The sequence below is a fragment of the Coturnix japonica genome, chromosome 6 (assembly GCF_054131305.1).
Source record: "Coturnix japonica strain WE chromosome 6, WE-NBRP24, whole genome shotgun sequence".
Classification (NCBI taxonomy): domain Eukaryota; kingdom Metazoa; phylum Chordata; class Aves; order Galliformes; family Phasianidae; genus Coturnix; species Coturnix japonica.
In genome coordinates, this window is record NC_140668.1 from 28,018,670 (window position 1) to 28,040,482 (window position 21,813).

Here is a 21,813-nt window from a genome sequence, read left to right on the forward strand (position 1 = left end):
AAGCCATTTAATGGTCTCAGACAGTTTCAATAGGGAATACCATGATGCTTGGAAAAAAGGAGAGTATCTCAAAGGCAAAAATTTAACAAATGAAGCAGAAATGCAATAGCCTGCGAGACGTGACAAACCCTGCATTCATACCTAACACAGCCTGCTTCATTCAGGAGCCAGCAGCCAAACATCTCAGGGTAAGAAAAAACACAAACCATATGCAACCCTTCAGTGACCTAAACTACACACAGAACAGGCGCATCTACATTTTTAGCTACTCTGTGTTACACACAGCCATAGAAATGCTGAAACATTTAGTTAAAACCACAGCAGGTCTGTAACAAAAGTATTAACAGTACAAGCGATGTCCCCTTGGGAAATGAATTGTGCGGGGTCACTAAGAGGCGCTGAGCACAAATTAAGAACAGTAGAAGAATAAGTTCTTATATTGAGATAATGCTATGGACAATGAACAAAGAAATGAACATTCACTAAACTCCCCACCCAAAGCATTGATTTATGAAATCCTGAATTCTTAGACAGGATGACGCACAAAAGTAAAAAAAAAATAAAATAACAATATAACAGCTGCAATCAACCATGCCAAGACAAGGAGATGTTTTGCATGCGCTGTGAACACTGGGTGTCTGCATTATCAGCATCGTGGGTGAAAATAAACCTGTACCCTGAGCATAAAGCCAGAAGGTACATAACCCAAAATAAACAAATATTAAGAGCTGCAGAAAATGGTATTCACAACAGGAAATGCATTAACTAATACAACAGTTATTTCAAGTTTTGTTTGACTTCAAGCTTCCCCAAAGGTTTCCTCTTGGCTGAGGTGATGTTTGGAAGCTAGTACAAAAATGCATGGAGAAATGTGTCATTTAAATAAAAGGCAACGACGCTGAATTAAGTATCAGTCTGCACGCAGTCCCCACCTTCCTTCCTGCAGTCTGCAGTGGGGTGGCCTCAGAGCTCTGTCCCAGAGCACAGGCAGATGGGGCCAGAGGTCTGGGCTCCTCACTCCTCCCAGTGATCAGCCACTCCTGCTCCAAGCAAACCAGTGTCTCTCCCAGTTCACCCTTTTATGCTCCCATAGAAGCTATTAACGGATCAGCCTAAGGAAAAGCAAACATTTGGGGAATCCTCAGGAGCATCAAGGAACTCACCGACTGCATGGTAAATCTATGTGAATGAATCCCCAAAAAGAAACATGCATGCTCACTCTGACTAAAGGGAAACAAATGAAACACCAGGATCTCATCAGTAAAAAGCAGAGGTTTGCTTCAGTACTCCGACTTTTAAGGTCCTTACCACTGATTCTTGTACAGAAATGATTCACTTGCACAGAAGAGTAAAAACAAGACAAAACCTCAACACAACAGTGTCTCACACATTACTGAAACCCAGCATATAACCTCGCTCATACATTCCTTCATTTAGTGTGCCTGAAATCTACAATGAGTATTGCATGGTAGAGAAGCATACACAAAAGTGTAAGTCACAGGCCCAATTAAAGTGCACAGAAGTTTGCAGCCTTCTCCATTAAGGCAGGAAGGAAGTTATAAGAATGATTTAGCCTCCCGGCTGACAAGCTCACTGCTTTATCAGAATATTTATGCTGGCTGACATTTTTAGTATAACACTAAATCACAAAACTGTGTGTTTTAATCAGAGCTTTCAGCACTTGTCCACAGAGGGAAATTAAACTTATGTCAAAAACAGGTGAAAATTCAGAAAGCACAAGAAAGAGAAGCTGTATGGCATTAACACACTTTTGACATAAATGAAAGGGAAAACAAACCCACTCAATAACAGAAATTAAGGGGATCCATAACATGTAAAATCTCCCATAACAACTACCAATGTACAAACTATTTCCTCCTGCAAGTGAAGCCAGAACTGGCTCACATGTCCCTTACATAGGATGGCAATGCACACAGGAGGCGTTATGGCTCATTCCTCACAGCTTTCCCTGCAGTCATCTTCTCAGGTTTGCATGCAGACCAGTTCCCTGCCCACTTAGGGACTATGAGCTACCAGGGCCAGAACTACTTTGCTATTCCCTGACACATCAGCAGGTGTATAGATTGCCTGACTGTGCACCATTCTGGAGAGGCAGAAAAAACACAGATGCAAAATACAGCTTCACTCCACAAATTCCTTGGATTACACGTGATTTGACATCTATGTTCTGGATGTCAGTTGGACATTTCTAGATCTTTACAGATAGCATTTCTGTTCAAGACCCAGAGCCCAGCTAGGAGGATGGACTGTACTGCAGCACTGAGGAGCTCAGCCTTCACAGTTGAACATCATTAAAGACCATCCACAATTACCTGGGCCCTTCCCTAACAGAACAGATGGTTAGTGCCCATAAAAACCAGTTTTTCAGGTCTGAACTCAAATTGCATGGTAACCACGCAACAGACCACCCAGGGGTTTGTGCCCAACAGAGGGCCAGGCAGCAGCTGAGGGAATGGTGAGAGGATCCTTCTGCCAGGTGGAGACAGGCCTGTACCAGCTGCAAAGCACAGAGATGGGAGCCCAGGAAAGCATCAGTCAGACCCCAGGCAATGACAGAATCACAGAACTGTAGGGATTGGAACATGTCAAAGAATGTAGGCTCAGGGAACAGCATGCGGAATTGTTCATTTTGCACTGTCTACGATACTATGATTCTATGACTGGCAACATTCAGTGTCACCTAAAAGCCTTCTTTAGAACATGCCCCAGAATGAGCTGGTGTCTCTGTGACTGGCAGCTACCCCAGGCACCAGGAGCCCAGTGGAACTGGTTCAAGGGCCTTCCAAGCTATTTACTTGAAATGGATGCAGAGTCAGTGCTGGTTTTAAGGCCTAGGACAGCTGTTCCAAGGTCCAGGCCCGTTGAGGAAGTCTGTAGAGGCACCACACTGAGCATCCCTCGAGCCCCAAAGTGCTCAGAGCACTTGTGTACAGGGGGCACAGTACTACTGACTGCTGCCTCGCAGAGAAGGCCCCTCTGCCTACAACCTGCAGTCAGTCTGTTTCCATGAGCAAGAGCCACAGTCAAAGCAGTCATTCCTCTTCTACCCCCTCAGCCACCTTTTCCCACTCTAGAAACCCCTGTTTCTAGTGAGAATGTTTCCACAGCATGTAAGAACAGAAACAGAAATCCTCTTTCTAACTATTCCAACTGCACACTGTGTTACCTAGCACAGCTTTCAGCGCGCAGAATACACTATGTGCTGGAGAAGTGCTGCCTCACTCCCTGGCTTGGTTTCAATGAGAAAATAAATTAACCAGCTTATGCATCCACACTTTCTGCAGCCAGCACTCCTCATAGACTTACCACCAAGTGGTGTGATATTTTTTTTGGCAAGTGCTTCTTAAAACGTTGGTTATCCATCTGTAAACGCATAAGATCAAAGAAGGATGCCTGGGATACCTGTACACAGAGATGAGAAGCCATCCAGAAAGACAAACACAGCAGCTTTTTGATTCTGTAATCTCCAGGAATGACATTTTAGTCATCATTCTTCATATATGGATATGTGCTTTTTTTCAGCAGCAGAGATAACTATGAAAAGCTTCACCATCACTAGCAAGGGAACCACATCTCAGTGAAGTACAGCAGAGTGCGTTTCTAACTGACAGCCTGGATGAATTTAGGGCAAAAATTGATTCAACATTTAAACCAAGTGTTTAAGCCACTCTGGTAAACCAGTTGAGCTACAACTACACCCAAATTCCCCGTCTAGACATGTTTTATAAACAGTTACGGGACACACACAGTCAATGTAACAAAATGAACAGCTCCATTCTAAATCTGTCCAAAATCTAGGGGGAAAAAAAAACACAACAAAACAATCCTCCTTTTATTCTTCCAGTACATTATTCACGAATCCCAATTTAATCACCACTGTCCAGTAAGGCTGGTAGCCAACTGGCCTGCACCTGACCAGAAGCAAGTTAGCAGACCCCAGTTCTGCTCCCACTGACAAGTGACATCACCAAAGTGTGCTCTATGGCTCAGAGAGCTCCCAGCACGCAGGCAATCAACACCTCAGCTCCCCAGGTAGAACAGCCCTGCCTGTGAGAGACCTCGCATATTTGTGGCACAGTAAGAACCACATCCAATTAGATTTACGAAGTAACTAAGCTGCTTTTTTTCCTACGTTCTTTGAAAGCTGTGCATGTTGTTCATAGTTACAAAACTAAATTCTCACGTTCTCAGATCAGCTCCTAGTTTGGCCTGACTTCCAAGATCTGTTTATTTCATATTGTTCTGTTACACTCAACAGCACTGCCCTTACCCAAACCAAATCACAGCATGTGCCAATATTGTTGCTTCTACAGTGCTGGGATGAATCTCCTGCCTTCTTCTACAGTGCAGCATCCTGAGAGAAAAGGGGTGGTGGTGGTTTATAACTGCTGCATGGCATTAGTTTGCTAATTGTAACACAGAAGCAGAAAATACAAAATCAAAAGCAGGATACTCCTCAGGAACCTGCAAAAAACCAAACCAAACCAAACTGTAACTGAGGATAAAGCTCTTACTTAAAAATAAAAACATGCTTATCCTACAGATGCTGATGCTTTGCCCACGAGTTCCAGAACCAGCTCAGGAAGTGGGCAGAGTTGCTCCAACCCACAGACAGACATGTGGCCTCACCATGCAAATCCCTCCCAGAGTTCAATTTACACCTTAGTTCCTCTTCAGTCACACAGGAATATCTTCCAAAAAATACACTTTACAAAGCCATCAACAGTCATTTGCACATAACCAGCGTGCAGAAAGCAACCTGATGTTTCCAGGGCATTCCCAAAAGAAGCTGCATGCTGCTGGACATATGCAAAGCCTTTGCTGAGAAAGAATTCTTAAATTCATGAGCTGCAAATGAAGTCCATAGAAGAGCAAAACTAGGCCCCCAAAAGCCAAACCTCAATCAGCTCCTAAGCTTAGAACAGCAGCTTGAGGGGCTGAGAGCTGCAAAGAGGTGCCACACATCTCCTCCTGTGGGCAGGGCACCAGGTGTTCTTCCTACCCCACACGTGAGGAAACACACTGCATTGCTCTCACTCCCTTCAGGCTTCTTACTGAAATAAATCAGCCCAGCCATCTATGAGTTGTAAACTGACAGGAGAATTCTTTACCTGCATTTCTCTTCTTCTGCTGGATCTCTTCTAATGAAGTGCACAGGGCATGCACACGAGCGTATGTATCACATACAGGGTGAATAATTAAAGATCACAACTGATTCATTGCTTTTATCCGTAATACTGACTTTTAGAGAGTTTTCACCTCAAAATCTGGATTAATTCTGATTAAAGCATGCTCATAAACAACAACACACATCATCTGTGTGCTTTATTTTAGCTTTCTGCAGTAGAAGTGTATCTCACAAACACAGCCTCATTCCTCAGACACCACTTCCCCCATCCCACTCAGTGCAGCCCAGCAGATCAGTCAGCACAGGGAACTGAGAAAGTGTGGAGAGCCGAGCCCCAGCTTCCTTTCGAATGAGGAAATTGAAACTGAAAACCTATTCTGCTACTGGAACTCAGGGCTTTTTGACTCAGCCCCAGAAGCTCAGTGGCAACAACAGAGAATCAGCTACAGACAAGAAGCCCAAGGAGGAAGTTTGTTCTCTCTCAGTGCCCCACCGTTTCCCCCTCAGCTCGGCTCCAGCAGCAGGTCCCGACTGAAAGCAACGTAACAGATGGACCAGGGCTGACACGAGCCAGGTGCTAAGAACACCTGACATTTAAAATGATCCCTTTTCCTGCCCACTGCCGTTAACTTCAGCTGCCCAAGAGTAAACCTCTGTGACCTCAGACTGCTTCAAACCCAGCTCTGATGGCTGCTTCCACCACGCTCGCTATCCAGCCCAGCAGCACCTGCACAGCCACTCCATTTGGGTTACACGGGCAGAAGTCAGCGCCTGCATGGAAGTCAGTCACTGCTTTGGTCAGCAACCGGTTCTGAGAAAGACATTTTAAAAAGAAGCTCCTAACACCAAAAAATTATATTCCATAGAAATAAAGAGGATATCACAAACCAGACATTATGCGACTAACGACTAAAGTCCAGGATAAATTACAAATTAAGACTTTCTTAATATTTTCTTCAACTCACCGGAGCGCTGACATTATTGGTCATAACAAAACTTCTCCCAGAGAGAAAAGTAACAAGTTGCAAGGAGTCACGTGTGGGCTGTTTCGACATTTATCTGCCTATAAAAGACTTACGCTCCCTCCTTCCCCAGTATAAAGTATGCACTGTTAAGACCTTAGGACTTAATCAAAGTCCTTTTAACACATTTAATATTGATTACAGTACAAGAGGACGCTCGTGGTCAACTACAAAGCAACGTTATCAAAAGAGAATTTATCAGTATACTCGTTGGGAACCTCAGAAAGACATGTTCCCTTCGCTGTGGAATGAACCACAGCTCCCAGGCTGAGCAGCACTGGCTCATGCATCATACAGAGGACAACATAGAGCCCCATGATGGGAGCAGACTGAAGGCAGGATGCGAGGAAGGCTGCTGGGAACACCCCATACAGCCATCCTTAGTAGAAGCTCTGCATGCTGCATGCACTGAGCTCACACCCGGGCAGACATACAGGCAGCATGCAGGCACTACAGAGCAACACAGCCACAAACAGCCACATCCAGAGACACCTTTCACCTTCCTCTTATGTACACCTTAGTTATAGCCTCGGTAGTCTTTGTTATTTCTGTATTAACTACAGTGTGTTACTTAATCACTTAGCTGTAAGTCAAAAAACAGAAGCTGAACACACCCTGCTTGTTCCTTCTAATTACAGACCAGAATCTGCTGCTAATGCTGAAACAAGGATTGCAGAACTGTGCTAACGTGCAGCACTAGGAGATGAACCCTCAGCTCTGAGCTGCAAGGAAGCTCTTCACAGAAGCAGCAGCATGTGCAGCCCTGAGCCAACTTTGACGTGGCTTCGTCTCTAAACCACAGGCAGACGGGAGCTGCTGAACTCACACTGCGCCATAAAGAGCAGAACAGCAGCCTGGCTGGCACAGAACACTGTCTTGAGTTTTATAGAACAACGCATTTTATTAAAGGTCTTATTATTTTTTTTTCCAGGTGAGGATGGCTCTTGAAAAGAGTAGGAGGAAATCCCAAATTCCTACTTTACATTTATAAGCAGAAGGTTTGTCAGCAGCCGGCAGCGCTGCACACGAGGTACGGACCTCATGGCCTAAGGCAGAAGCTGCACTTCCTCATGTTGATGCAGGATGATCTGCCTGCAGAGCGGTTACAAACTACTTCACACTGTAACATCCTGTCAGGTTAGCAAATCGTCATCTTGAAACTTCGCAGATATTCACTTAATAGATGATGTGCTGAGCAGCATTCAGCCTGTAAAAGAACAAGCAGGCTCTGCAGATGGTGCCTACCAGCAGACAGCTCTGCAGCCCAGACATCTCCAGTCCCACTTCCCACACAGCCCTCAGCTCCAGGTCACTTACTGTAAACAAATGGTCTTGGATTTATAAACATAAGTATATTTCCAATAGAAGTCCCAAAAGATGAGCTGAACAAAAGCCCTGCTCAGCGCTGTTTTATCATCTAACATAGCGACCAAACCCTCCCAAGCCATCAGGCAGGCTGGGTGCAGCAGATAAAACATGTCTCTAATGCCAACGATCAGACCCAGGGAGGAATCTCTGGGTGCAGTGCTTCACCCTACACATTAAAGCCTTTACAGCAGATTAAAAGTGGTCCCTTTTTCTCTATTTGATCCAAGAGCTGCTGGCAATTACACAAACGCCCACGTTAACAGAGTTCATCTGTCTCTAGGCTAACACCTAAGCTAATTAGCTCTCCACCAGCACCTGCTCTTTCACTTAGCACAAACCATGAGGTAAGTACCCACATACATTAGGGAATGAAGTGCCTTCCCCACTTACTCTTAATGGTGTTGACATTAGCTTCATTAAGAAAAAAATTAAGAAGCTTAATGGCTGCTCTACAAGAACCCCCAGTGTCCCCAACTGCTGTCAGTAATGGCTTCTGCAAGCACAAATAACATCCTTTAATGGCCATTAGAAACCAGTATTGCCCTCTTGCTTCCAGGCTGGCTCTTATTGTTCTTATTTTCTATTCTGCATCTCTGGATAGAGGGGAAACTGTCAATGCACGATGACTCTGTCAACCACTATGATGCACAATACTTATTCCCAAAGCACTGATTTCACACAAGCACACCCGGAGCACACAGCAGCACAGGTCTTCCCACAGACCTGCGGAACATCGTCCTCCTGCCCAGAGGGGACCTTTGAAAAACTTCCGGATCAGGATTTCAGCATCTGAAAGACTGGGATATCTCTGTAACAAACAAAAACCCACAAGTAATACAATGCTTATTTGTTTAGTTCAGACCTATCAATACCATTAAAACTTCCCTGAAACTTTCTCCCCTGGAATTCTGCTTGCTTAATGCTAATAAACCATTTCGCAGCCTGTTTCTTCATTTAAATAAATAGGAAAGCTTGCAGCATCCGCAGTTATAGCACAAAGCAGTAAAATCACCAGTGCATGTCCCACCCCGTAGGAACATTCATACTCCCGTGTCCAGTAGAGGACATTTGATTTCCTATGGCAAATCACAACAGCCTCAGAATCCAAACCGGTTTTAGATGCATTTGCATGGACTCCCCAGTATTTGCACAGCACTTAGCACAACGTGGTCTTGGTCCATGACCAAGCATGTAAGGCAGAGAGCAATACAAACAAAGAGCTGCACACTGACAGGAGAGAAGCGGGCTTCTCTGCTGAGCCAAATGCAAACACTGCACTGTGTTTACTTTTACTGCCCAAAAACGGCTTCAAGTGGCTTCGTCAGACTTCAACACTCTTGCACACCACAAAGGCAGCCTCACCTCAGCAGCCTCTAAAAGGGCCCCAGGTCCTCAGTAACACCCGCAGGATGAGATAGATGTCCCGTCTCACTGACAAGCTTTACCTGCCTCCAGCAAACACAATGTGACCAAACAGCGGCGAACAGACATCACATCACACGTATGGAAATGTCTGAATCCCTCAGTTAACCACGCTCACTTACTGCAGTAATGCTGTAATGCTTCCTACCAAGAGCAGAGCTGAATGATATGCACTGGTTTAGCAGCACAGAAAGACATGAACTGACCTGCCTCGTGCATTTCAGTCTTTGGAGATTTAAGTACAAAGGCTGCTCCAAAAGAAATACCTCCTATTTTATTACGTTGGCCCACAGTGGCAGAAGCACATGTTGGTGGTGGTATGGCAGCAGAGGTTGAACCTTCCCACCAATTACAATTAGTTTGTTGCCATGCAACAGATGGCAGCAGAGGGGCAGTCTGATCAAATGATGTCTGATATGGAAGTGAGGATGAAGCAAAGGTGTGTCACTGGGTTCCTACGTGCAGAAAAAATAACACCCATTAACATCAACGTTTGCTGAATGCTGATGGAGGCCAAACAGTGGATGTGAGCACAGCGAGGGATACTTTTGGAGCATCCTACGTACTTCTTTCCCTAAAGTAAAACTCGAAAAGACTTTAGAAGTTCTCATTCGGGGTCCGGAGCTCCTCGGGCAGGACGCGGCTGCTCTCAGTCTCGCTCCGGGACACACGGGGCGCGGAGCTCAGTAGATGCGGAGCTCAGTATATGGGGAGCTCAATACACGCGGAGCTCAGCACGCCCTGCCGACCCAGCCAAAGCAGGACGGGCCTGACACCGCGCCCGCTACTCCCACGCGGCACTCGGCGCAGCGCGGCACGCTGTGACTTTACACAAGTTCTGCACTTTCAGCCTCTCTTTCCCTTTGTTACTCGAACCGCCCAGCCCCGATCGAGACCTCCGCGAGTCACTAAGTGCGATCCCGGGCACGACGCGACGCTTCAGCATCGTTCCGGCCCCCCCGGCTCCCCTTACCCTGCAGGCGGACGCTCCCCACGGCCGGTCGGACGGCGATGGTGCTGGCAATGCGCCGCAATGTGCCCGCACCGCTCCCCGCCGAGCCCCCCGCCTTGGCCTTCACCTCGGGGCCCCTCACCTCCGGGGCGCGGCCGCTACAGCCGCCTCTCGGTGTCGCCGCCTCCCGGCCCCACGCAGCCGAGAAGGGGCGCACCCTCCGCCCGGCCCAGCGCTCACCTGCGGCGGACGGAAGAGAAGAGGCAGCAGTGGGACAACAGGACAGCGGTGGAGCGGCGGCTCGGCTCCTGCTCCTTCCTCCTCCTCCTCCCCCGCCGTCTCTGAGGTATCCGCGGGGCGATGGAGGCTCCGTGCGCGCGGGGCGGCGCGCTCCATGCCCTGCCCGCCTCCTGGCGGCGGTACGAGGGATCCGAGCAGCGCTCAGAGCTCAGCTGTGGGACGGGAAGGGGTCAGTGCATCGCCGTGTGACAGAGCTCGGCCAATGGCTTAAACATTCCACCTGTAAGGATGTGGCATCTTCAAACACTTCATGAGTATCTCAAAGCTGAGAGGGACTAAGATGGTAGGGGCTTTAGTTGCTTACTGTTTTGTTTCTTAGTGTTTTGAAGTCACAGAGTTCTGCTCTATCAAAAACTATGAGTGTGTTGAAAAAGACTGATGCCAACTGGCAGCTAGAATGAATGGCTGTGGTTTCCTCTACAGGCCAGATGTGTCACCAAGGTAGAAAAAGCATGTAAAAACTGAAATATCCACGAGGACATGAAACAAGAAATGGAAATAACTTCTATAATGACATCAGGAAAGTAAACATCAATTCTAATTTATGTCCTTTTACTGTTGCAACAGCTCATCAAAATTGTTAACTGCAGTTTTCCTTTACTAAGCCACATCAGGATATTCAGACTCTCCCAGAGGTACAAACACAGGAGCTCATCACACTACTTTGCTTCTCATGGGCAGATTTTTGCTTGTTGATAACCTGGAGAAAGAGAACTGGCATTATTTAATGAATTGTTGTTGCTTTCTATTGTTTAGTAACATTTCCAGACCAGCACACTCTGTACCTGTGGAAGTCTGAATTCCTTCCCTTTTGTATTAATTCTCCAGCTTCCAGGTTCCCAACTTTAGTGTTTGCCAACCTACTGTGAGAAGCTTGTTCTGTTTTTGATAAAGCATCACGTGACTTTGCTCTGAAGAATTGAGAAATCCTTAATTGCTACACTCACTTCAACAAAGCGCTTTGTCTAGGAAGGCAGGTCCGGTCAGTGGGAGCCGCCCATGGCAGTCCCTGCATACACAGGGAGGCTCCAGGCCAAGCAGCGCCATCGCTGTGGCAGCTCCTCTCTCCATAGGCGGGCTGCTCTTACCCATTGGCTTCTGAACCCTGTTGATATTGTTTAAGCTTTTTTTTCTTTTCCTCAAGCATCAGAAATGGATTTTTTCAGCCGTGCTCTTAGCTCTGGGCTTTGGGATGTATGAGGAACGGAGGTGTAGCTCACCTCATTCCTTCTACCTTAAGTTCCCAGCATCTATGTACAAACATTATAAAACAGAAACCTTTGAACTACCTTTCTTGATGGAGTACGTTGCTTAGACACTGCACAGAAGTCATTCAGCAGGCGGCACACGCTGCAGCTCTGACGTACTTGGGGTTTTCAGGAATTAGACTGCTTTATTTTGTCACCTTGAGGGATACAAGTTAACATCATAACATACATTTGGTAAGACACGTTTCGGTGTAGGTAAAAATCGTATAGAAAATATGACTTAATTAATTGTTCCTTTGCACTGTTAAAAATGTTGAAAAGGCAAACAAGCTAGCAATGAAGGAGGAAAACATGAAACATTTCTACCTGCTATTGGATTGGCCATTGATTTTTCTAACTGGGGATGGTCTTTCCATAGTTACTGATTACCAGACAACCACAAATGAGTCTGATTCATCATCTACTGCAGTAAAGAAAAATAAGACAAGCACCCCAAACTGAAGCAGTGCCCTACTTTGTGTGAGAATGACAACAGTCCAGTTTGGAAAGGCCATAAAACAAGGGAAATGCGAATTGTAACCACTAAATTCACATAAACCACAATATCATTGTAAAATAAACAGAAATTATATATATACATATTAATACTCCTGGGTGCAACAATCTGTTGTGCACAGACCAGTGAAATAGAAAAGGCTTATGAGACTCAAGTTAGACAGATCTTAAAAACAAAAGCAACCAAGGATTAAAATGACATCTTTTAAGTCTCCCAGCAGAAGAAAGCATAAGCAAGACATATTAATATCAGGTTAATTGCTAATAAATGCCTTTGCAGCTCTTTACAGCTGCTGGGGCACATAGGAACCCTTAACAAAGTTCAGTGGTGAGCAGATGTACCGTTCATGTCATTCCGTACCTGATGAGAAGTTTGGGCAAACTGACCCATCAGACTTGTGGTGTCTCAGCAATCATTCATCCTGGAAGGCAAAGAGATGGCATTCCTCGGCAAGGCTTTCACATTGAGTATCCCCAAGATTGCTTCTGTTCATCTTCCCTTGGTGATCCCTTGCTTATCTGCATACATAAAGGACTTCCACGATTCCATCCATTTTTATCAACTCATTTGCAGAAAACAAAATGTATGGGTTTTCTCTCAGCTTCACACTCATGCTCAGCACTGGTGGCTCACATAAGAGAATGAACAAAGGGAAAGAAGTGATTTTTTGAAGGTAGCCTCTGTAATGAAAGGATCGGATTGCACTGTACCCCCCCAGGTCTGTGGTCGAATAGAAGAATCCCTGGGATTATCTCAAACATCCTCACCACCAGCCTTTGAAGATTAGTTATTAGGCTCAGAACAAACTACTACTGACTTGGAACCATGAGAATTAACGAAGCTGCTTTCAACTTACAGGTGAAGCCACAAACACATCTGTCAGATGTGTGAACGGTTTGTGGATACGGAGCCAAGACACACTAACATTTAGGTCACTGAAACTGGAAAACATTTCTGAGAAGCTATTTAACGAGCTTATGGAAGCACGACAAATTAGAAAATAAAGCTGTCATCTGTTTGCACTGTCAGGAGAGAGAAACACAAGACATGGCAGATTGGATTCTAGAAAATTGCATTTCTAAGCAAAAGAATCAAGTTGTAGGAACCATCAGCGTAAGTTATCACCGGGCTTTTTTCACTTTAACACTGGCTGGAATAACTAAACACATTTTTTTCAACAGCCCTGAATGGGGCATGCCCCTTTCTAAAGGAATTATGTAGTTTGCAATCTCCTGTGCTTTTCTGGGGTTTTGGTTTGTTGTTTTTTTTTTACTTTGGAGTCACACATTAACATCTAACATGAGTTCTAGCATCCATCGAGACATCAAGTAGCCAACCTCTTTAACTTAATATATGTTTTCAGGATAAGACCGCTGTCTGTTTTCCTAGAACTTAAAAGACTGGAAATCCGAATTGTAAATTCTGAGGATGCTGCAAGGAACGTGGAGGTGAGTAGAGAGAATCATGTCACGAGTCACAAATGCAGCTTTACTTACGTTTCAGCTTCTTTTTTGCCATACAGTAGATGAACGACTGTGTAAAAAACGAGTATAATAAACAGCATTTTAGCTATAAAAACAATCTGAGCTACCTTTTAAAAACAACAACAAAAGACCCACCAATCTGATGTCCCAACACGAATATATGTAAACATTTCAGCATCTCTAGGTATTTTAGATGGTCTGTGTTATTAAACTAGTAGCAGCAAGGAAGAATTCATTATGTATGTGTCTTCTTACTGGTTTATGCAAGGATTTGCACAAGTGAGTTATAATTACTTAATAGAAATAAGAACATACACTTCTAAAATCAACCATGCACCAGGATTTATGCTAAACAAAGCTTCCACTGAAGGCCACTCACATTAACTTCTGCATATATCCACAGTGCCCTGCTCCGAAAGCAAGGTTTGAGCAACTCCAAATGGAACACAAGATTGGATAAGTTTCCTACATATACTATGGAGGGAAATTACAGTCATAGTTACAAAGGCCTTTATACACATGTATCCTTACAACTTGTTGTCAGAACATTCTGCTTCAGCTCTCTTAAAGTGAAAAGCTGCAGGGCAGGCCTACCAATGCAAAAGGTAGAGATGCCCAGCAACCAGCAGGTAAAGCACCCAGATAGTACAAAACATTAAAGGGCTTCGACTATTCTGTTCTCTTCAGTACTGTGAAGGGAAAAACAGGGTGAGTGCCAAGAATGGTGATAAACTGCAGTGGTTAGATTAAACATTTATTTTTCATATATTCACAAAATCTTCACAAAAGTATTGAAACTCAAAAAGGAATTAGACTTGAGTCAAATACAGAGATGAAATGTACAAGACAAATGAGCAGGCAAACTAAAAGGTCTTGAAAGTATTTTACTTCAGATTGAAAAATGAACAGTTCAACTGTTCTGTTTAAATAAAGATTTGCAAGATATACAGTATTTTATGAATACAATGCTGGTCATTTGAGGCAATGTAAAATACCTCAATTCTTCCTTCATGCTTTTTTTTTTTTTTTTTTCCTTTTTTTTTCTTTTTTCTTTTTTTTCTTTTAGAAAGATACTGTTTACCAAAAAGAAACTTGAGCAGTCCAGGAAAAGCTATTTTCCATTAAATTTATGAAAACCATAAATTGAGGCAAACCTAAGATTCCCAATGGAATCAAGATTATCTTCCCGCTACCACCACCTTAAAATTATCACATGCTTATTGGAACACTAACATCTGCACCCTAAGAGTACATTTGCTTTCAACAATGAGGGTGATTCATTTGAAAAACACTTCAGTGTGGTAAATGCGATACAGATCTTTGCAGTTACTTAAGTTTTGGAACAGTTTTGCTAATAGCAGCTAACAATACTGGATTAATATAATTTATAAATAATTGTTCCCTAAGCGGTGAACATAAGTCTACACATTCACAATAATCTGAAACAAAATAAATACTGTGATTATGCATAATGTGGTATAACTTTTACTAGTTTCTATGAATAAAAGCTCAACATCCTGTGGATAAAATTATCTGATCAAATTAAAATATGAATCTAATCTCCTTGTTAAATATTGTCAAATTAACATCACTTAAGCTTAGTGTTTGAGTAACTGTTACGGCTTTCCATACGTTCAGAATACATATATATATATTCTTTCCTTTTTGAAGTAAAACACTTTAACGCATCAAAAATGTTTATTAATTTAAGTGATGACATCAGTTCTGGTCTTATTTGTGCATTTTTTTTTCTTTACTTTAAGAATCATTGCACTCATTAGTGCCCATCGAAGGTCAGGTTGGTCTGTAGAATTCCACAAATGTATATGAATTAATAAAAAAGAAAAGCTAACTGTACTTTTTATAAAAGCAACATCTCCAGAACAGCTGCATTAAATACAGCCAGGTATGCTGGGTACAGACCTTCCCCTTAAAAGAAACACGTGAAAGTAAATGCCACTCAACCTTTTACCACTGAAGTGTCCCAGCCCCCTTTCCAAACGATACCTGCAGTTACACATCTGAGTTGCACTCACGGCGTCGAGCTGCCAGGCTTACAGCGTGACCCAACCAGACAAATGCGGAGTTTAAATTTAGTGGTAATTAGATCAATGAAGAAATACTATGAGATATGAAAGGTTTGGGTTTTTAAGGCAATACAAAATATATTTCATCATTCGATTTTTTTTTCTTTTTTTTTTCTTTTTAATAATAATTAAGTGTAAATACAAAAATGCCTTAGAGGGGAGTGAGAAAAAATACTTTAATTGTAAAATTTACTTAAAGCTTCAACAGTTATCATCTCCTACAGGAGTTAGCAAAAATATAAAAGACAAAAAACCAGACCTAGAATGGGGAGGGAAGGCACAAACAAAGAGGCGTGGGATCAAAGCAGCCCAGGAATGCACATGGCCTGTAGCAAACTGACTTGTTTTGGGTTTGTTTGGTTTTGTTTTTTTAAACTAAAGGGGTGGGGGAAAAAAAAAAAGAAAAAAAAAAGATTAAAAAAAGAAAAAGAAAAAAAAAACCAAACAAAAAGAATCACCAACAGCAACCAACCAGCCCTCCCCAAAGTGGCCAACATCAAAAAAAAAGGAAAAAGAAAAAATAAAAGAGGGAGGGAGGACCACTAAGGGGAGGAGGAGAAGGGTGCAACTATAAAACCCCACTGCCCTGAAATGATGGCACTCTAGAAAACAAGGTGAAGAGGTTACTTCTCCGAGATGACAAGCTCAGTGTCTACACAAAGTACAGCTACACTTTATACAAATGAAACGTTTCATTTGTCACCATAGAACTTTCTTCCAGAGGAACAGCTTTTGCAGATCAAATGTTCTATTAAATCTTAATGCCAAGAAAAGAAATTCTGAGCAATGTAACTAGTAATGTCTCTTTATATGGGTGTTAAGATGACAATTCAGATCATTTTCCAAACTAATCCTGAGAAAAATTTATGTTTACAATTTAAACAGTAATGTTATGTAAAAAGTATTAACAAATCCACTATTACAAATGTCAGTTTTCCTATATGGTCATCTATATATACACAATAAAATGGTAAGTATATGCAAAAATAATAATAAAAAAAAAATCATGCACAAATTACTTTCACGTTTAAAGGCTGGGTTTCCCTCAAAATACAATTTTTTGCCTTTTTTATTTTTTTCCTATTTTTTGTGTTTTGTTAACCACCCCCTAGACACACTGAGTACTACCCCTACAGGTCAGCATGAGCTCATGGGAAATACATTTATCTTACATTCAAGCTTTTATATCCTAAATGACCCTGTTGTAGCGTATGACTTATCAAATGAGCAGCCTTTTTCCTTTTTTTTTTTTTTTTCCTTTTTATATTTTTTGGATTTTAAATTTTTTTTTCCTTTTTTTTTCTGTTTTTCTTTTTTTAATTTTTTTTATATTTCTTTTTTATTTTGCAGTGATCAATCTTCATGATCCGTTCCGTGGCGAGCTGGGAAAAAAAAAATGCAGTTGCTAATCAATGTCCGAACAGTCTGAAGCTCCGGAAGAGATCCAAGGAGTCACTATCAAACTATCCTGTAGCATGAGATCATTGCACACAGAAGAACAGTCATAAAATAGGCAACTATCTACAAAGGTCTGAAAGGCCTGCATCCCTCTTGTGTTTCCTCTTTTTGCCATGGTAATACTGATGGTGTGATTTGCTGCCTTGATGTTGTTTGTTTGTGACTGAGGTACCGTGGCTTGAGTTTGCTGGACCTTGGAAGCCTTTGTTAGAAGAGCGAAATAACCGTGCAGATCCATGCTGTGAAAAGAAAGAGAGCCCAGTAAGTCCACGGTAAGAAGAAAGTGAGGCAATTGCACAAACCTATTTTGGGATAACAAGGACATCAACCCAAGAAAATGAGTCCACAAAGGACCTGACAAGGCAGAAGCTGGACCATTGTTTGGCTGGCAGCCTGGAATCACAAATCTTTCATTTTGTCAGCTGCAAACAAACCTCACCTCTCAATCCAAACCACGCATGTCAAGAGCGTGAAAAATAAAGCGCTCTGAATTTTGAAAACCATAGAACTGTTCTATCTCACCCAGTGTGCAACCACAAAAAAACAACATCTACAGAAACAGAATTCCATAATCCAAGAAGAGAGATGAAGATTGCTCAAATCTCATAATCTGTGCAAATTAAGACAACATCCCTTTAAGACCAAGACTAATTTTACATCACATCTTTCTGCAGACATACAGTCCCTCAGGTTGTATATGTTCACCTGCCAACATCAGAACTGGCTCTGTGTGATAACAAAACATACATTAATAGTATATCAAAGCCCTGGTTATTGTTTTTTTTTTGTTTTTTTTTGTTTTTTTTTAAACTCTCTAGTTCTTAGCTAGAGAACATCAGCAAACAGGATTCTTCAAATTTACTTTCCAGGAACATGACATTAGATTCCGGACTATTTTACATTCTTTAAAACAGTCGTAAATTCTAAGCAGAAAAAATTTGAAGTGCATACATTCACATATACATATATATACTGAATATAGAGGCACATTGTATTTATAGATCACTGAGCTGTCACCAAAGGGTTCTTCAAAAAGAGAAATCCCATGGTGTGGTGTATAAGCTGCTAGGGCTCATCATAGAGATATCTGAGTTTAAGGGGAAATGAGAAGGAATTTCATGTGCCAGCAAGCATCTCCATCTCCTTTACTAAAAGGCGTTTCAACAAGGATAACAGCGAACACAGCAGCCAGTCACTGTTTCACATACACATTTGTGCTAACTGTTATTTACTAAAGCATATGCAAGTCCCGTTATTTCCGGTGCTGTGGAGTTAAGAATGGACTGACAAAATCTCTGCAGAAAATAAAATGTTTACAACACAAACACGTACTTCTAACAAGTCTACACTTAGCAAAATAAAGCCAATCCAACTGGATATATTTAAGACCAGGGAAAGCACAAAACTAAGCTAGACAGAGAACTGGGTGAACTTAAAATGCTAAGAGTAGGTAGCTTCTCCTTGTGGAACAAAAGAAAGAAGGAAAACACAATGTTTTCTTTCCAGAACAAAGTATCCTTCCATAGAGGTGTGTGTAATGCTCCCAGTAGGCAGCTGTAATGGTTAAACATTTCACAAACCTGAGATTTGTTCGTGTTGCTGGATGTATTGCCTGCTTGGCTGTTTTGTGTTTTCCCACTTGACTGGGAGGATTCCAGTGATACTTCTTGTGACCCCACTCTGTTTGTCGTAGGCTGGCGACAACTCAACTGTTTAGAGGTTTTGCAAGGTGTTCCATCAGAATCCTTCAGGAAAATGTGAAGTATTAGTCAGGTTTTCTTAAGAATAAGAGTGTTTTTCTATAAGTGAGTTTTCCCTTAGAAATAAAGCTAGCAATGCACACAACTTCAAATGCTGTTTCTTAAACTTTCAACTCAGAATTCTTACAGAGTAAACAGGTTGATTTTAAAAAGTCTTAGTTCATGAATCCAAAGTTGGGCTGCATTTTTCACTTATTAATTTTAAATAGAATTCTCATTCAAACAGGCTTATTTCTAAGACATTTCCAATTTTTCTTTTTAAACACACAGATTATGACTACCATTATTTATTTATTTTTTTAATACATAAATTAAAAGAGCTATGTAGCTTTGTATCTACTACACTCACATTCTTATATGCACAGTGTCAAAAAAACACTGCAATTTACATGTGCAAGAATTGCATAAAAGGGAATATCTTATGCAAGTTAGGATTCTGGTCAAAATACTTAACTCTGATCCTATACCTTCCAAATGTGTTCTGTGGCAATGCCAGTAAGGAAAACACAGTTCAAAATCAAAATGCAGGAAACCTCCAACTTACTACATCACTAGAGCTGGACAGTGTAGATGATGATGATGATAAGGGACCTGATGAAGAATTTGAAGAATGTTTACTAAGTGTTTCTGAAGTTTTATTTCTAGGTTTTCCCAGTGCTTCATTCTCTTCAGCGAGATTATTGTTGCATTTGTCTAGTTGCTGATTATCTACTATCAAGGTTACTCCATTACCTATTAAAAATGAGACAGAAGCATCAACATACATTAAGTGACATTAATGATTACTTTTTTCAATATATGCACTCACTCACGTATGTATCTATTATATTCAGCAGGACACAGTCAGACATTTGTCTGTGCACATCTGTATATTTGGGTGCATGTACTGCATGCAGCAAACAAGTTCTTTGCAGAGGCTATGGAGGATTACTGACGAGATCCATTCTTGTACACCATGAGAACAACTAAGCATTACCCATAGTTCAGGATGAAAGAGAGATAAGGCATGGAAGAGGGCAGTTAACAGAGCCCAGAGGTATGGATTAATAGAACTGCTTTACAGCATGTTTAAACAGCACACTATATTTAGCTTTATTTTTGGTTTAAATACTGTTTCTACGCACTCAGCGTTCAGCAACTCCCAGCTGTTTTCTACTGGAGCTGCCAGGGTCACAAGAACTTCAAATAATTCTCACTGGCTTTGTGTGACTCCCTCAACTGAAAATACAAGACACAGAATTCATTTTATTTCTTAACTTCTACCTTAATAAATAAAAGGAATCAGAACTTCAAACTAAACCCACCAGCTGAACATTGCAACTGCCACGATTACCTCCCTAATATATGGTTATCATTATTAAATAACTGCTTTGTCTGTCATATTGTACCTTGCAGTTACCTCTGCTTCTTTCCCAGTAACTAGTATCCACATTAAAGGCTGTCAGGCTTTTTTGGACAACTTGTATTGAATTGGCTTTCTAATAGATTTATGTAACACACATTTATTGCACCACTAGCTTTATTTATATACAGCTTCATATGTCTCAAGAGGTAGATAAGTCACGCTACAGAGCTTGCAGGACCAAGCTACGGTTGACTGCCATTGTTAGTGGTACAGAAGTGCCACAAAGATCTACAGAGAGGTAAAACAGAAATGACCCATTGGGGGAAATCACTAAAAATATCTTTAAAAACAAATAAAACCCCAGCCTAGCCTGAAGACTGGTACTTGTGCATCTTCTCTGTTTAATGGCTAACAGGAGAAGACTTCAAGTAGCTAACAGTCTAAAATAAATTGTAGAGTACTATAATTAATTTTAATTGGAAAACTTCCAGCTAGCAGATACACCTACACCCACAGAAAGTAACAACTTGTTACTGGGCAATGAAAACAAAGATGATTTTAAAATACATTTTTCAACAAGTTGTCTGTATAGATCTTGTGTTTCCATTCCTTAGTAACAACAATGGATCAATCACAATTTTTATGTCTCTGTTTGAAAGGCTTATTTCACTTATATGGACAACCCTTGTTTAAATACTGCTTCTGTAGATAGACATTGTTATGTTAAACATTAAAAATACAAGATGAACAAAAGGTAAAGATTTGGATTTTAACTAGCATCTCTAATAATTCTTTTTCAAACACTATCCACAAAGGAAGTGCAACAATAACAACTCATGTGATTTAAATCTCATGTTTGTCATGAGCTTAGTTTTGCAAGCCAGCACTCTTCACAGACATCCATACTGACCAAATCTATCACTGTGGAATAGTGATGCTATGATATAACCTCTCTTGTAGATGTTTAAATTTTCTGTGTGAAAACACAAGAAAATCCTCCTCCACTTTGCAAATAAACTTATGTTACGATGTATGTCCCCTTATGGGGAGCAGAAGCAACAAAAAAATCCACGTAATCAAAATACACAGGAAGTCTGTCAATTGTGCTTTGTCAAGTCTTACCATTACATGAAGACTCAGTCCTACTTTGCATTCCCCACTGCTTTGATATCCAGTCTCTGTAGGTGGCTACTTCTTGTGTTACTCTAATTATTCTACCTAATATACTGCAAACCAGGAGAAAAGAAGAAAAATCCAAACAATTAATTTTAGGTACACAAGAACATAAGCAATTAATGTCTGAGATTTAGACTCATAAAATTTACCTTTCCGTTTCGTTGTTGGGATAATATTTAGCTATTGGGGAAACTGCATGGCTCAAAACAACATAGGCATAATCAAAAGCCTGTTTCACTTGCATGGCACCATATGAACTCCTCCCAACATCATTACCTTAAAATAAGAATATAAATAAGTATATGAAACTGAAACCAAGATTATCTCCTTTCTGACAGGGGACAGTTATGTTTTTCTGTTTTTGTTTTTTCAAACTGTCCTTAAGTTCCATCTCAGTACAGTTCAACTTTTACAATACAAGACTACTAGTGAAGACTAAACACATGATAGACTTTAGGAAACCTGTAGATATTTACATGTATGGAACCCCAAAAGGATAAAACTTCAATACACGAAGAAAAATACA

General features: G+C 41.6%; 2 protein-coding genes and 1 long non-coding RNA gene across 12 annotated transcripts in view; all 3 read right to left on the reverse strand.

Moving 5' to 3' along the window:
* Positions 1–10,523, reverse strand: part of ADCY7 (adenylate cyclase 7) — a 55,481-nt gene extending 44,958 nt beyond the window's left edge. For 2 of the 4 annotated variants that reach the window (XM_085551024.1, XM_015873494.3), the window contains exon 1: positions 10,154–10,523. The gene's annotated coding sequence lies outside the window, so the exon portion shown is untranslated. Of the gene's footprint in view, positions 1–9,934 lie in introns of all 4 variants that reach the window. The other 2 variants (XM_085551026.1, XM_015873495.3) reach the window with 1 other exon arrangement.
* Positions 10,524–11,570: 1,047 nt separating this feature from the next.
* Positions 11,571–12,476, reverse strand: LOC146760542 (uncharacterized). The gene is made up of 2 exons (XR_014947493.1): positions 12,338–12,476; positions 11,571–11,618 (listed from the first exon to the last, which is right to left on the reverse strand). It is a non-coding gene; the product is annotated as an uncharacterized LOC146760542 (long non-coding RNA).
* Positions 12,477–14,202: 1,726 nt separating this feature from the next.
* The window catches only part of TENT4B (terminal nucleotidyltransferase 4B), a 36,927-nt gene continuing 29,316 nt past the window's right edge, over positions 14,203–21,813 (reverse strand). For 3 of the 7 annotated variants that reach the window (XM_015873509.3, XM_085551029.1, XM_085551030.1), the window contains 5 exons: positions 21,437–21,563; positions 21,234–21,337; positions 19,311–19,498; positions 18,587–18,751; positions 14,203–17,245 (listed from right to left, as the gene is read on the reverse strand). In XM_015873509.3, coding sequence (XP_015728995.2) covers positions 17,066–17,245; positions 18,587–18,751; positions 19,311–19,498; positions 21,234–21,337; positions 21,437–21,563 — 764 coding nt within the window. In that variant the 3' untranslated portion in view covers positions 14,203–17,065. Of the gene's footprint in view, positions 17,246–18,586; positions 18,752–19,233; positions 19,499–21,233; positions 21,338–21,436; positions 21,564–21,813 lie in introns of those variants that run through there. The other 4 variants (XM_085551028.1, XR_014947489.1, XR_014947488.1 and 1 more) reach the window with 4 other exon arrangements.